The 14,263-nt window shown below is 39.3% G+C and overlaps 1 protein-coding gene across 9 annotated transcripts in view; it reads left to right on the top strand.

The window, feature by feature from the left end:
• Nucleotides 1-14,263, top strand: part of NRXN1 (neurexin 1) — a 916,310-nt gene that overhangs the window by 323,099 nt on the left and 578,948 nt on the right. For all 9 annotated transcript variants that reach the window (XM_087823555.1, XM_087823549.1, XM_087823546.1 and 6 more), the window contains one exon: nucleotides 13,094-13,395. In XM_087823555.1, the coding sequence (XP_087679681.1) occupies nucleotides 13,094-13,395 (302 nt within the window). The remainder of the gene's footprint in view (nucleotides 1-13,093; nucleotides 13,396-14,263) is intronic.

Genomic DNA, 14,263 nt, shown 5'->3' with positions numbered 1-14,263 from the left:
CAGGCGCTGGTTCTCCTCGGCGCGAGCTTCACGCCCGGTGCGCTCGGGGAATTCGGAAAGCTGCCTGAGGAGCTTCCGACTTTCCGAGCCCAAAATGCCGTTTTCCGCCAGCAGCAGTCGCTCTGGTCACTGACCAGCCCAGCCCGCTGGGAGCCCTTCCTGTTCCCACGCGTTGCTGGCGCAGCGCCTGGCTGGGCCGGGAAGGTTCGGGAAAGTCCCAAGGACTCCAGCTGGCGCCGGGCGAGAAGGGCTGCCGGGGGGGCTGCCTCCCACCTGCCGTCCTGACTCCTTTCTAGCACCTCTCGGCTTCTCACGGCGTCTAGAATTTGCCAAGGTCTTTCTGGCCTTGGAACGTTATAGATGTCTTTGTGGACACCTAGAATGTTCCTTGCTTCCCACCTACCTTATCTCTTCCTCTTTCTGTGGGTCCCCACGATGGAAACGTTCCTTTACTGGGAAGCCCTTCCCAGTGCCGCTGGGGTGTCTGTCCTAACGGCACAACTCAGTTTTTCTTCCTTGGGGGGATTTTTAACAAATGTAATTGGATGATTTAGCATATCATAAATATCTATTTTCCCTCCTTAGACTGGGAGTCACGTAAATAAAAATTATTCCTGAAGTCACATTCAGGCAGTAGCTTTGCTTTAGCTCTTTATAATCAAATTTGATTTTTACTTTTAAGGACAGTAAAGTTTTAAAAGGTCATAGATAATGACAGGAAGTTCCATTTTTACTTTGCAATGGTTTATTTAGTTAGCTTTTAGTTCTTGTGCACATCTTAAATGAAGTATTTATGAATAATCCAATCAGTAGATCGTTGTTGAGTGCCTCCTAGGTGTTAGTCACTGTTCCAGGCTCTGGGACATAGTGGAAAACAACCACCATGCCAGTGACAAAAACAAAACTTTCGCATCCACACGGAGCTCACGCATTAGTGGGCGACATAGAAATAAATACATATTTCATAACTTACTAATGATAGATGCTGTATGGGGGAAAAATAAAGCCTGGTAAAGAGATAGAGAGATTCAGATTCTATTTTTTATTCATTCTTATATTATTTACTTTCTTTTAGAAATGAAAATTAGAGACACTTTTTTCGTATAGAAAAGTGTACTTCATAGAAAAATACTGCTTTCTGAGATGTCGCTTTGAATGTTTATTTTGGGTCACATTTGGACCTGTAATGTGACATGTTCTTTTCAATATGAAAATCAAGAAATTTATGTATCTATGCTTTTACAAAGAAAAATGTATATTTAATAATCCTGTAGATGCTCCCCAGCATCTTGAATTGGCTTAAATTGCAGCATTTTCATTTCCTGAGTTAATGTGTTAAGTGCTGGGTCTCCGTATTAAAATTGCAGAAGAAAGGTGGCTGTTTGACTTTTGATGTAATTTTCTGTCCTGCATGGTTGTTACTAAATAGTAATAGTGAATACTTACTTTCCTTCCACCTGGAACATAAACTAAATGAAGAAATTGAAGTAGGAGGAAAGTATGTCCTCCCAGGAGTTAGAAAATTTATCCCATCCTCTAAATGTGTAAGATTAAAATTGGTAGTCATCTATCAGGATGGTGTAGTCCTTACTTTTTGACTATAGGGCATGGTGATTAGATATGTTTGGGCTGCTTTGTTTTTAGTTAAATTATGTTTTCTCATATTGTTTTTCGCTTTTGATAGTTTCTTCTGAAATTTATGGGAGTTGTTTCTTGCCATAGATATAATATTAAAATAGTATGGCTTGATGACTCAAGAAGCATATGTAAGTCTGGTAAAAAATAAAAATGCTGTTCTTTCCAGATCCAGAAGAATAATATAAAGGATGAATATTTTTCTTATAAATTCAGTTATTTAGCATCATCAGGATAGAAGACTTAAATGGGAAGGCAAAAATATTGATGAGATTTTCTTTCAAATCATCAGGTATATTAAATGAATGTAGGTGTTTAAATAGGATTTCTTTTTACCTCGTTAAGATTTTTAGGAATGTGAAAAGCTTACACAAACATTAAAAATACGGGCCTTGTGCAAGATTTACATAAAGAAAATAATAGAACTTTACTGAAGGATATAAAACAGGACTGAAATAAGTGGGTAATAAGCCATTTGCCCCTGGATAGGGTGATTCAAGCTTTAAATTAAATTGTAGATTTAGGGCAACATAACTCATAATCTCATTTTGAGGAAAAGAGTTGAGGATTTGACAAATTGATTCTAAAATTAATATTCAAGGATATACTTATATAAAAGGCTAATTTTTTTAGTAAGGTAGTAATTGGGGTAAATTTCCGACATGATATTAAAGGGTGCTGCGAAATGACTACTATTAAAACAGTCTGATTCTGGCACATAAACAGGTGTGTGGGGAAGAAAGAGTTTAGAAATGGAGCAAGTACATTTGGAGATTAGCATGTGATACATGTGCTGCTGAAAAACTGTAAGGAAAAGACAATATTTAATAGTGTCGGAAGGACTGATTATACATGTGGAAAAGCAAAATTTGGTTCATCTCACATACCCTGCACATCAGTAACAATAAAGGGATTGCACTATTATAGAAATATGAGAAAAAAGGACAAAAAAAATCTTAATAATTTTGGGGGTGGGGAGTATTTTCTTAATTAAGATAGGAAAGCAGCTCTCCATGAAATAAAATGAATGGAATTGATTTTATAAGATTTAAAAAACCAAATGAACAAACATTGTGTACAGGAGAACGGGATGACATTCGTGGTCAGATCCTATGTTAATAACTTTATAAGCATCAACTCATTCACCTCTGGGGAAACCTGCCCCTCATCACAAAGCTAATAAGCGATGGAGTGGTTTGTCTCCTGTGATTCTGGAGACTGGGCTCTTTCCCACGACACCAGGAACAAAGTCAGAGAAAATGTAGTTAGACTCTGTATACATTTGCACTTAAATGTATCCTATGAGAAAAGTTATCTTTCACATAGGACATTTTATTTATTTTTAAAAATTTTCCTCCCTCCGTCCCTCCCTCCCTCCCTCCCTCCATCCTTCTTTATTTATTTTTAATTGTTACTTGAGGCTATTTTTTCCATTGCTTTTTCAGAGCTAATGGAAGGGGGAGAGAGAGAGAGAATCATCGATGTGAGAGAGAGTGGTTGCCTCCTGCTCGTTCCCCTACCAGGGCTGAGCCTGCAACCGAGGTACGTGCCCTTGGTCAGAATCGAACCCAGCACCCTTCAGTCCATGGGCTGGTGCTCTAACCACTGAGCCAAGCCAGCTAGGGCATACATTTATCTTTATTGTTGAAAGTATTACAGATGTCCTCCTTTTCCCCTTGATCCCCTCCACCCTGCACCCCCACTCCAGGTCCTCACTACACTATTGGCTATGTCCTTGGGTTATGGTTCTTAGGTTAATTCCCCCCCCCCCCCCCCTTCACGCTGAGATCCCTCAGTCTGTTTCATGCTTCCATGTCTCTGGATCTATTTTGTTTATTGATTTATTTTTTTGATTAGATTCCACATATAAGATCATCACATAGAACATTTTAAAAGAGTACTTTGCACTATTATTTCTTATATGATCAGTATGGTAGTTTTTAAAACTCTGAAGACTTTTTATTATATTCTTTAATCATATTTAATGTAACTTACTAGAATATATCTCACAGTTAAATAGAATATAACTTAGTTTTACTTTCTACAATCATTAGAGCAATATCCTCCTTGGCAGATAATTCAGAGTAAACCCTTTTTGCATGAAGGCTTTTTCCTCACAAATGTTCGTCTACTTGATAGGCAATGAGAATAAAAATACCTTGTGATGGACCATCCATCTGTTCTTTCCCCCTCTGAACTAAACCTGAACAGTGGTTTGCAAATGCTTAACTCTCCTTAGTTTTCCATTGAAATCATTACCTTCATCTTCGGTAAACTGCATTGTTCAAAACTATTATAACAAAAAATGGGGTGCAATTGTCCCTCAATTCATGCCACTCCGTAACTCACCACTTGCTCTCGGGTGGATGTTCCTGATAAAAACATCAGGCCTGTCTCCTTCCTTTATCAAGGCCTTTTACAAGTCAGCCTGAATCAGACGCCCTCCCTTCGCTTGCCATTCCTCTCCTCCATGCCACCTTAGTTATAGTCAACTCTCATTAATTGTTTGACTTTTTACCTCAAAACTTTTACTCTTTTCCATCTCCTCACCTGGAGTGGCTTTTCCCCCAGTCCCCTAAATTTCAAATATGTCATCCTCCAAGTTGTTATCTGAATTTCACCTTCTGTGTGAAATGTATCTCAACACTTTGGAAATAATCTCTTTTTACTTTCCATGGCCTTTTGTATGCCTTGCACCTCTTTGCGATGTGAACAGCTTGTAATATAGATCTCTGCGTTACTCGTCTTTGTTTTCCTCAAAGCAATTAACATGGAGCCTCGCACATAGTAGGTCTTTAGTATGTTTTTTAATTAATGGTTTCATTAGTTCCTCAGGGCTTCCATAGCTTATTTTGCAAACAATATACGTATTCTGAAATGATGCTTAAGACTTAAGGCTTTGAAATGCGTCAATTGAAAATATCTGTTCCCCCTTGAAATTTCGCTATTTAGTCACTTTCCTATATACTGATCTTGACTCATGGGAGCGTTTCTTTGAAACCCCAGGGGAGTGTGGGGAATGCGGGTGGCAGAGCAGCACCGCAGCATCGGGGGACGTGCGGGGCTGAGAGCTCGGAGGCCGCGGGGAGGCCTCACAGGCAGGCCTGCAGCGGCGCCGGAAGGTGCTCGAGGGCTTGGGGTGGCTGTTCTGTTGAATAACTAAAGATCCACGGGGCCAAGGTCCGTGACCTTGAGCACAGCAGACCTTTTCTGCTGAATATGGCCTTATTCCAAGAGAAATCAAATTATTCTCCCCGGCCGCCAAGAAAACCTCAAAGCCGTCAGACCGCTTTGCTCTGAGGATGCCTCCAGCCTGCTCGGCGGCCCGCAGGCCGAAGGCCCTGAGTGCACCTGATCGCCCGAAGCGGCAGCCTTTCCGTTTGGTGGAGAAGCCCGACGTGTCCGGGGCCCACGCCGAGAAGAAAGGCCGCTGACCCGAAGCGGGACCGCGAAGGGCCGCCCCTGGGCCTCCCTCCACTCGGCCAGAGGATAAAGGGTCCGTCTGGCCAGAGACTCCGAGGCCCGCCCGAGGGGGGCCTTCCGCCCGACCCGCCTGCCTCTCCTCTCCCCCAGCCCCCCAGAGCCCGCTGTTCACCCGGCCGACGAGCAGGGCCAGAGGGGCAACTGGGGGAAACTCTGTTCCCCAACTGAAATGGCGTGTAAAGAGAACACAAGCGGAGACGCACTAAAGGCTGTTGTGGGGAGGCCTTTAGTCTGCCTTTGACTTCGTTCGAGCCCTGAGCCGGTTGTTCATGAAGGCCCAGCAGCAGGAGAAGCCCAGTCAGCCCTTTGTGCGTTTGTCTGTTCGAATAAAGAGGGACTTAGACATTGAAAACGCCAGCCTGCAGCGGGCGGGGACAGGGACAGGCCGGGAGTGACAGAAAGACGGGCCTGTCGAGGGGTCGCCGACCGGCGGGCGGCCCGTCTCGCTCGCTGTGTCAGGGCGAGCTCCTGTCCTGCATCTTTCCTTATATATTATCTATTTCTTTCCAGGCCTTCCTTCCGTGGCCTTCTTTTTAGGGTAGAATATCCTTTCTTAAAGTAGCCGTAGTGAGATATTTAGCTTCCATATTCTTTTTATCAGCTCCAGGGTTTATTCTAACCAGCAGATAAAAAGCACAGTTTTTTAAGGATTTGGAACGTTTTCCTTCTTTGAATATTTGTATTAGGTTTTGCTGGAAATACCTGAACCTTATATATTTGTATAAGGAAAGTTTTGGAGATTGGCTACATCTTCTTTAAGTTTAAAAATGAAAACAATTGAATTCAGCTAAGTGCAAGGTTTCTATGTGTTTGGCTAATGCGATTGAGTGGGTAGCAAGATATGATGTCGTATCAGCACAGGCTTCGGCTTTCCATACTATCTGAAGGGGTTGAATACTCACTGACGTGATTTGACATTAAGATTGACCCTTAAAAAGAAAACTGTGACCTAAAAAGTCTGAAGTCTGTCAGGTAATGCACCATTGAAGAGGAGAGAGGACATGCACTTGTGTTCCCAACTTATAAGACAAAGTATTCCAACTGCGTATTAATTACTCAAGCAGTATGCACATGTAGAGCAGTGCTATATATGGACATATTTAAAGTGTAAATTATAGCTTAAAGAGCCATATGGTTTTGTCACATTATTATAATTAAATTAGTACACTAATCGGAGCACAGTTATTTCACAATAAATGCCTAGGTCATATCTCTTTCAACACTTGATTCTTTCCATGTCAGCATGTTCGAATCACCTGGGAAACATCTGAAAATCTTGATGTCCAGGCTACACACTGGACCAATTAAATAAGAATATTGAGGTGAGGGGCACGACCTAGGCATCACTAGGTTTCAGGGTTCTGTAGGTGATCTCATTGTGATGCCAAGTTGAGAATCACTGTGAATATTAAGTATTTTATGATATCACCTCAGCCTGACATACCTAATTAGTCAGTAATTAGCATCTTGTCAAGATAGTTATATGTATTCAATTTATGTTTATTTTTATTGTAAAATGATACAGCTTTTTTTCACATCATGAGCAATACTGTAGACTAAAAATGCATTGTCTGTTTTGAAGGAGGGATATCAATGTTTGAGTCAGAGGCTTTCATTGTAATGCTATATATATAAAAAAAACTACAAAATTCAAATTTTGATGATGAGAAGGTTAACATAATTATTACAGATATGGTGAGGGAGCTGAGATAATCACTTCACTTTGAGACTGTAACTGAGAAAAATAGCAGTAACATTTTTGATCATATGAAAGCTATAAAGCTAAAATTTTGTATATTTTCTCTCTGAGTTATAAAAATGAGATATCTGAGAAAGAGATTAAATTGGGGTTGAATGTCATCTTGGAAAAAACCTGACTGTGCTATATTCTTCAAAATGAATATTTTCTTCCCTCTGAAACTGCAAAGGTGCCCATTCAAACCTATGCAAATCAGCATTAGAAATGCAAAGAGAAGGGAGTAGAGAAAGCATGGGATTCAGACTCAGAGATCTGAATTTTAGTCTGAGGCATTTGCAAGCTAAGTGGTTTTTGCCAAATCTCAAGTTCCCTGGGTCATAGTTTTCTTATCTATAAAATGAAATTATTTAAAACAATTTATATTTCTGTAAAAAATAGAAGAGTGCATTGCAAATAGAAAGCTGATGTGTTGTATGTGGATCCTGGGTAACTGGAAAGAAATTTTTGAAAGCCCTTGAATTAGATTGCTTTAACTTCTATAGTTTTATGAACTGTTCATGGAGAAGGCATGTAATGGGGGAATGGAGGTGGAGGCAACTTATTTGTAGCATGGAATATAAAATATATCCTGTATTCTTGACATGTAGTGTCAAGGCAGATGATCTTTAGAAAGGAAAGACTTGTTTCAAAAGGGTATTTAGTTTGCTTACAATAAGTAGAAAAGAAAAAAAAACACAACCCAGCATTTTCAGCCTGTGAATGTGGATATGTGTCCTATCCTTGAGAGCAGAGAACTCTCACTGTGAGAAGTGAATTGATGTATTGTGAATTGTAGCTGCTAATTCAAGAGGTGGTATTATTCAGCCTGACCAGAATGTTCTCTCACCAATCACATGACTTCCAAACTAAAAAGTGAGAATACGCTTCACTTTTTGATTGCCTCATTTTATTTCATCTCACTTTTTGTGCTATTTCTTGGGAAGTGGGTTCTTTCTGTGGAAAGTAAGTTGAGGGAAGTCCTAGTACTTTACAAAAAAACATTGAGTTTCAAGATAAGCTGGCTATTGGAAGTAACTAAAAAATACTGAGTATCAGGAATACCACTCTAAGCTTATTAAATTTTGACTATGACAATGGGTGCTGCAAATATGTTTTTTAAAAGGGTTTTTGAGGTGATTCTGCTGTAGCCCTGTTTGGCATCAACTGGTTTAGAAATCCAGTTTCCCATCCCAACTTCATGTGTGCCTTTTAGATGCCAGAAAAATCTGGAGACCTATAACTTTTATAGATCTCCCTCTTCCAACTCTAAAGTTCATATTCTGGGATTCACTGTCTGATAAAGTTTCACAGTTCAAATAAAATTAGTCTCAAATGAGCCAATGTCTTTTTTATTTTATTTTTACAATGGACCCTAAGACCTAAGTTTATAACATAGGTAAAATTAAGAAGGAAATTGTAACAATTCTTCACATCCTAGGAAAAGACCATGAAGGATGCTCTCTTAGTATTAGGTCCCAACATCCGCTTGTTGACAGTGTCAGGTGTTAATCAAGAGGTGGGCTGTCCTGTCACGATGCTTCCCCACGTGTCTGTGTTTTACTATCCTGCCATTCTCCCCACTCCAGTCATAAAAGTCTCATCTGAGAGTAAAGACTTCTGGTTAGCACAAGGTGAGCTAGTCAAAGTTAATCTCCTTTAGGGGGTTCAGAACTTGAGAGGAGTTCCTTGAGTCTTGGGTTCACGTTGTCAAGTTATATGGGTGATACAAGATACAACCCCAGGGGAGACCAGGAGCTCTGCTGTGAGGAGCTGAGATCTTCCCCGTGTGTGTCCCTTTCCAAGACTTACTGGCTCAGTGAGTCCTTCTATTCTGTGAGCTATTTCCAAAATCTTTCTGATAAAATCTGTGTGTTTGCACTTAGGCTTGATCTCTATTGGTGTTGGAAGTGGAATAAAGCCACAGAGAATACATTGTGCATAATGAATTAACCTCTCTCCTGTGTATTTAGAAAGGTACTAGTTTTGTACCATCCTTGGGAGAACTGAGAAAATAGTATTCAAATCAGATGAGGGACCTGGGGTGAGACCTGCTGAGCTAGACAATGTTGATTGACGATGTTTTCAACACAACTGCAATAGATGGGATAAGGGGAGGTAATGGAGGAATCGGTATATTATTAATAATAATAACAATTCCATAATCATTATGTTACAGATCCTGATTTTTTTTAAAAACCTGAAGGTGTGGCATGACAGCCTGAATGTAACCATTGTAGAAGGGCATTCAGACTCTGTTACAATTACTTACCTGTGGTCATATAGCACCAACCATAAAGTGGGGAACTGAACCCAGGGCATCTCAATAATTCCAAATTAAGCGCATTATCCATAGAAAACCATTATTCAGCATTCACTGATTCTTCTATACCTCTGTTGGAGAAATGTGTAAAATCCCAAATGAATTCATATAAACTTAGTTTAATACCAGCTTTCTCTTAAAATATTTTATTATTCTAGGATTTGCATTTACATAGATAAATACCTTAAATTTGGGAGAAAAAATATTAAAGATATTCTTTTAACACCCCAGCATACATAGGGCCAGAAAATCTGTTGGAGGTATTTTGGGGGGAGCTAAGGAAGAAAGGTGATCAGAATAGAAAGTTTATTTCTAATAGAGTGTGACCAGAACATCTTTCCAGGTCTCTTTGTTTTTCTCAATTTTTAAGTTCTTACAGTATAAGAGGAAAACGAGCTCTAGAAGCCCAAAGAAACAGAGGTTGCTATAAAAATCTCCTTTTAAAAGCAGCAGCCATCAGAAATCTTGGAAGAACATTTTAACTCTAGTATGTTGCCTGATTTTGACAGCAGGAAAGCAATAGAGTTTGGCACAGAGTTGAGCCTCAGTAAATGTTTATTGAATGAATCGATAAAACAGTGGCTCAGTAAATCAAGAATGTTATAGAACCATAGAATTTTAGAATTAAACACTGGAGATCACTTAGACCAGCTGTGTGGCTTTGCTAGGGAGAAAAATGAGACCCAGTGGGCCCAAGTGGGGTGGCCGAGGGCAGGGAGCTGAAAAGTGGCTACAAAGAAAGCATCGCTCAGCTCTCCTCATTCTTAGCTCAAGGTTTTTCCCTGAGAGAATGAAAAATTTTTAAAAAATTTAAAACACAAAAATCACATGAAATCATTTTGCAAATCATCTAGGTACAATCCTGATTAAAAGAATAAACCATCAACTGAGACATATTTTTTCTTCCTTTATGCTATTTGTGATACCTCCATGTCTTTCTTACTCCATAAACCTTAATTAACCAAAAACTTTCCTAGAGTTATGGTGTTGGGAAGAATGATATTATAATTAATTTTTAAAAATGCTCAAACGCTGTTTGTTTTGTGTTGTGTTTTTGTTTTGTTTTTACCTTAGCTTGTATTTGTTGTTGTTGTTGTTTGTTTGTGGGTATTTTTGGAAAACCATGTTCAAGTTTAAGCTGCATTTAGTTTTTGGTCATGAATTAGAGGCTCATTTCACGGCAATATCTGGGAAATAAGGAAGAGCATGAAATTGGAATCAAGAGGGCAAGGTTATATTTTGATTCTATTCCAATTAATTATATGACCATAATTTTATCTGTTGGGCCCTAAGTCTCTTCATCTAATAAATGAAGGCAGTGGACTAAGTATTGCCTATATCTTCTTTAGTTTTCATATTTAATGACTTCAAGGATATCATTAAAAGTATATCTATTTTTTGGAGTTATCTGATGGATGTTTGGTAACTTATCTCCACATTGGTTGCTTTGAGGTGTACCTAATTGAAATAAAACCTTGAAGAATGAATATTTTATAAAGCTTGATTTCTTACTTCAGATAACAGAAGTTAGCCTCAGAACTTACATAGGTTGAATCATATTTGGGAATTTTGGAATGTTTTATAACATTGCATCAGGTACAAAATCTAAGAAAAGAGTAACTGCTCTACCTTTAAATTAATGCGATCTTTTTCCTTATAGTAATCAATTAATTGTTTTAATTTCAAAATGACACAGAATGTGGCAGGTGAAACAGTGCTGTTTTCTATTCTTCTTAAGGACCGAGGATTTAACCTGATGTGATTTTCAATAGGCAGGCTTTCCTTTTCTGTTCCCTAAACTTGCTTTGTCTTTATAGTCAGAGACAGCCTGGCTTATTATTTAATGTAATAATGTAAACTTCTAGTGTGTACCTTTGTTTAGTCAAGGATGTTTTGAAAAAATATTCTTGTGTATTTGACTCCTGGAGTACAAAAACAAACAAAGCAAGCCTCTATCTCAAATGTCTGTTTTTGTTTGTTTGTTTTTTTCCACATGTTGATTTTAGTTTCTGGTTTGTGTTTGAACACACTTTAAAGCACATGAATATAGTAAAACCTTACAAAACTGTGTGATCTGAGTTTGTATATATGAAAGGCAAGGAAATCAAGAACAATAATGTAATCCCGTTTCTTGGCATAGGAAAATGGCCTGAAATACGTCATAGATGTCAGGACAGTAGGACTTCTATCTACCTGTAGGCATCCTTCACTTATTAAAGAAGTTCTCTGAACTTGAAAGTTGTGGAAACAGAGTCAAGTTAATGAGATTTTATCTCATGCATATGGGAAGGGACATTGTCCTGAGAATTAATTTCTGGGTGAATTTGGGAAGTCACTTAACCTCTCTTTGTCCAACATTCCCCTTTATAAAGTAGAAATCAGTGATACTTTGTGTGGAAAAGATCCATTTGTTCAATCTACTGCGCAAAGATTGAACACCTTCTACCACGTCCAACTAAGTAGTTCCATTATATAAGGTTAAGTCCTTTCTGTGATAAGAAATGTGTTTTCTATCAAATGGAATGCTCCATGTATGGATAACTGTTAGTGGCCTGAGCACTAGTCTTCACTAATAGTTTACTAGTAGGCAGTGACTATTCTTTAATGGCACCCTCCTTTGGGAAAGTCCCTAGGTGCTCACTGCCTTACTCAGTGCCAGGTTATGCCTACTTACAACCACTAATGACACTTGCTGCATCCAGGGAGTCGGGTCATTGGACACTGGTGAGCTGAAACCTTGATTTGAGCTCTGATGCAAGGATATGAGTTATTTGACTGTCAAATGGAAATAGCCCTGAGGTCAAACAAACAAACAAACAAACAAACAATTGCCACCATTGGAATGAGACTTCTTTTGGTATATGAGCTCTCCAGTTGGCACAGCAGAGGTGGTGTATTACCAGTGAAATGGCTTAAGATTCTTCAGTACCACATGGCGCCCCATGTCTATAGTATCAGAAGCTGATTCCAGACCGGACCTTCTCGTTTTTCTTGGCGTAATTCCATCATTGCGCAGGATGTTGAGGGAGCTTTCGGCGTACACTCTTCCTTTGGTTAAACTCATTTCATCAGTGAGAGAAGACAGTTCTTTCCAAAGAGCCACATTTCTGTTGGGTCTGTCCAGCATCTTGTGGGAGTCACACTGTTACTCCTAAATATGCTACAGACTGAGACATATAGAACATTTTGAGACTTCATTTATATGCTTTCTCCATCACGATGTGCTGGAATTCCTGCCAGCCTCATAAAATCAGCCCTACCATCTGCTTGGTGAGATCAGGGACTGCACCAGCAGTCCAGCTAACTCCATTACATTTTCTGTCGCTGCTCCTTTTATCCAGAGCGAAAGAAATGCATGTGATCTGCGGGAGATCTATTTACTCCCAGACCAAATTCTATTTTTTTTTTATTTTGCTTTCCCCTCAAAAGATAATTTGTTATGGTTTCTCAGTGATGAAGATATTTGGCTCTTCACTGAGAAGATCTTTAAATATAAACATCTCACTGAACATTAAAATAATGCCTTATTTGGATGGAGAGCATGTGGGGAGCCGTTGTTGCCAACAGAGGGGAACCGTCCCATATGCATCTGCGGTACCTGAGTCGTGCCCCGGAGATGTCGCAGAGCTGCTTCTCTGTGGTCAGAGCTCTTGCAGTGATACTTAAAAATTAATTGAATTTTCAAGAATGTCAGCTTTAGCTGCTATAGTGAATGGCCCAATGGCTGAGGAGTTGTATTAAATAGGATATGATGCCACCTACAGTGCTGCTGGACTTTCTTTGACAGGACTCTCATCAGTCCTGATGTTTATAAGCTAAAGAGTTAATTTCCATACCGATTATTTTTTCCGTTGCGATCTGCTGCCTTACGTAGCGCGTTGCTTTACTTATGCGTGTGTGTCTCTGTTTCCCTCTAGGAAAAGAAGAGTACATTGCCACTTTCAAGGGATCTGAATACTTCTGCTACGACCTGTCTCAAAACCCCATTCAGAGCAGCAGCGATGAAATAACTCTGTCCTTTAAAACCCTTCAAAGAAATGGACTGATGCTTCACACTGGGAAATCAGCTGATTATGTCAATCTTGCCCTGAAAAATGGAGCTGTCTCTCTGGTCATTAATTTGGGATCAGGGGCGTTTGAAGCACTAGTGGAGCCCGTGAATGGAAAGTTTAATGATAATGCCTGGCATGATGTCAAAGTCACCAGGAATCTGCGTCAGGTAACAGCGCAGTGGATAAGAGAGTAACTGGCTTTGTTTCTCACTACAGCTGTGTGTGTGGTACTCGAAAACCCTAACAACATGACATAGGGCTCCTCAGAGTCGCTTACAAATTAGCTGTTTTTTTCTTTGGAGATGAATCTTCCTGCCATACTTGAGCAGGGGCATATCTAGAAAGTTCTGGGGGCCCAAAGGCGATTTTGATACAGGGACATGTCAATTTCCCAGAGGGCTGCAAGGATATCTCCGCGACCTGCCCTTCCTGTGATGTGTGTGATTTTGTTGTGTTTTTTGATTTTTACTTGTTTGATTTTAAATTATAGTTTCCATGGTGATCATTTGGAAGCATGCACATTGGGGTCATTAAATCACAGTTCCTTTTTTGTAGTCAATAAACATGTGTTTGTGATTTGGGATTGTATCAATCCCTACTCCCTTCCCACCCCCACCTTTGAAATGGGGCCAAGAAAACTTCCTGAGGGGGAAAATGGCTTTGGGAGTTTACATATCTCCTGAAGAGTCTGTTTATGAAGATTTTTTTTAATTGTAATTTTTAGCACAGACATTTTAAGTTAAACCCCAAATGACTCCGGAGAGGTCAGTTCACATTCTGGGTGCCCATTTCTATTTAATTGTATTTTTTTAAAAAAAATCTTGCTTAAAGTCTATATACTAGATAAATATCAATTCTTTAGTAAATGGGTCCACATATACTGTATGTTTTTAACTGAGACACATTATTACAGTATATATAAATATATACATACAGATGAAAGTGAGTAGATTGTCCTTATATATTGAACAGGATAAATTTGGGTTATTAATTTGAAATTTAATGAAGTTACAATGTATCATTTTGTGAAGTGTT

Source organism: Miniopterus natalensis, chromosome 13 (genome assembly GCF_054644295.1).
Source record: "Miniopterus natalensis isolate mMinNat1 chromosome 13, mMinNat1.hap1, whole genome shotgun sequence".
Classification (NCBI taxonomy): domain Eukaryota; kingdom Metazoa; phylum Chordata; class Mammalia; order Chiroptera; family Miniopteridae; genus Miniopterus; species Miniopterus natalensis.
This window is presented reverse-complemented; position numbering and strand designations above follow the sequence as displayed.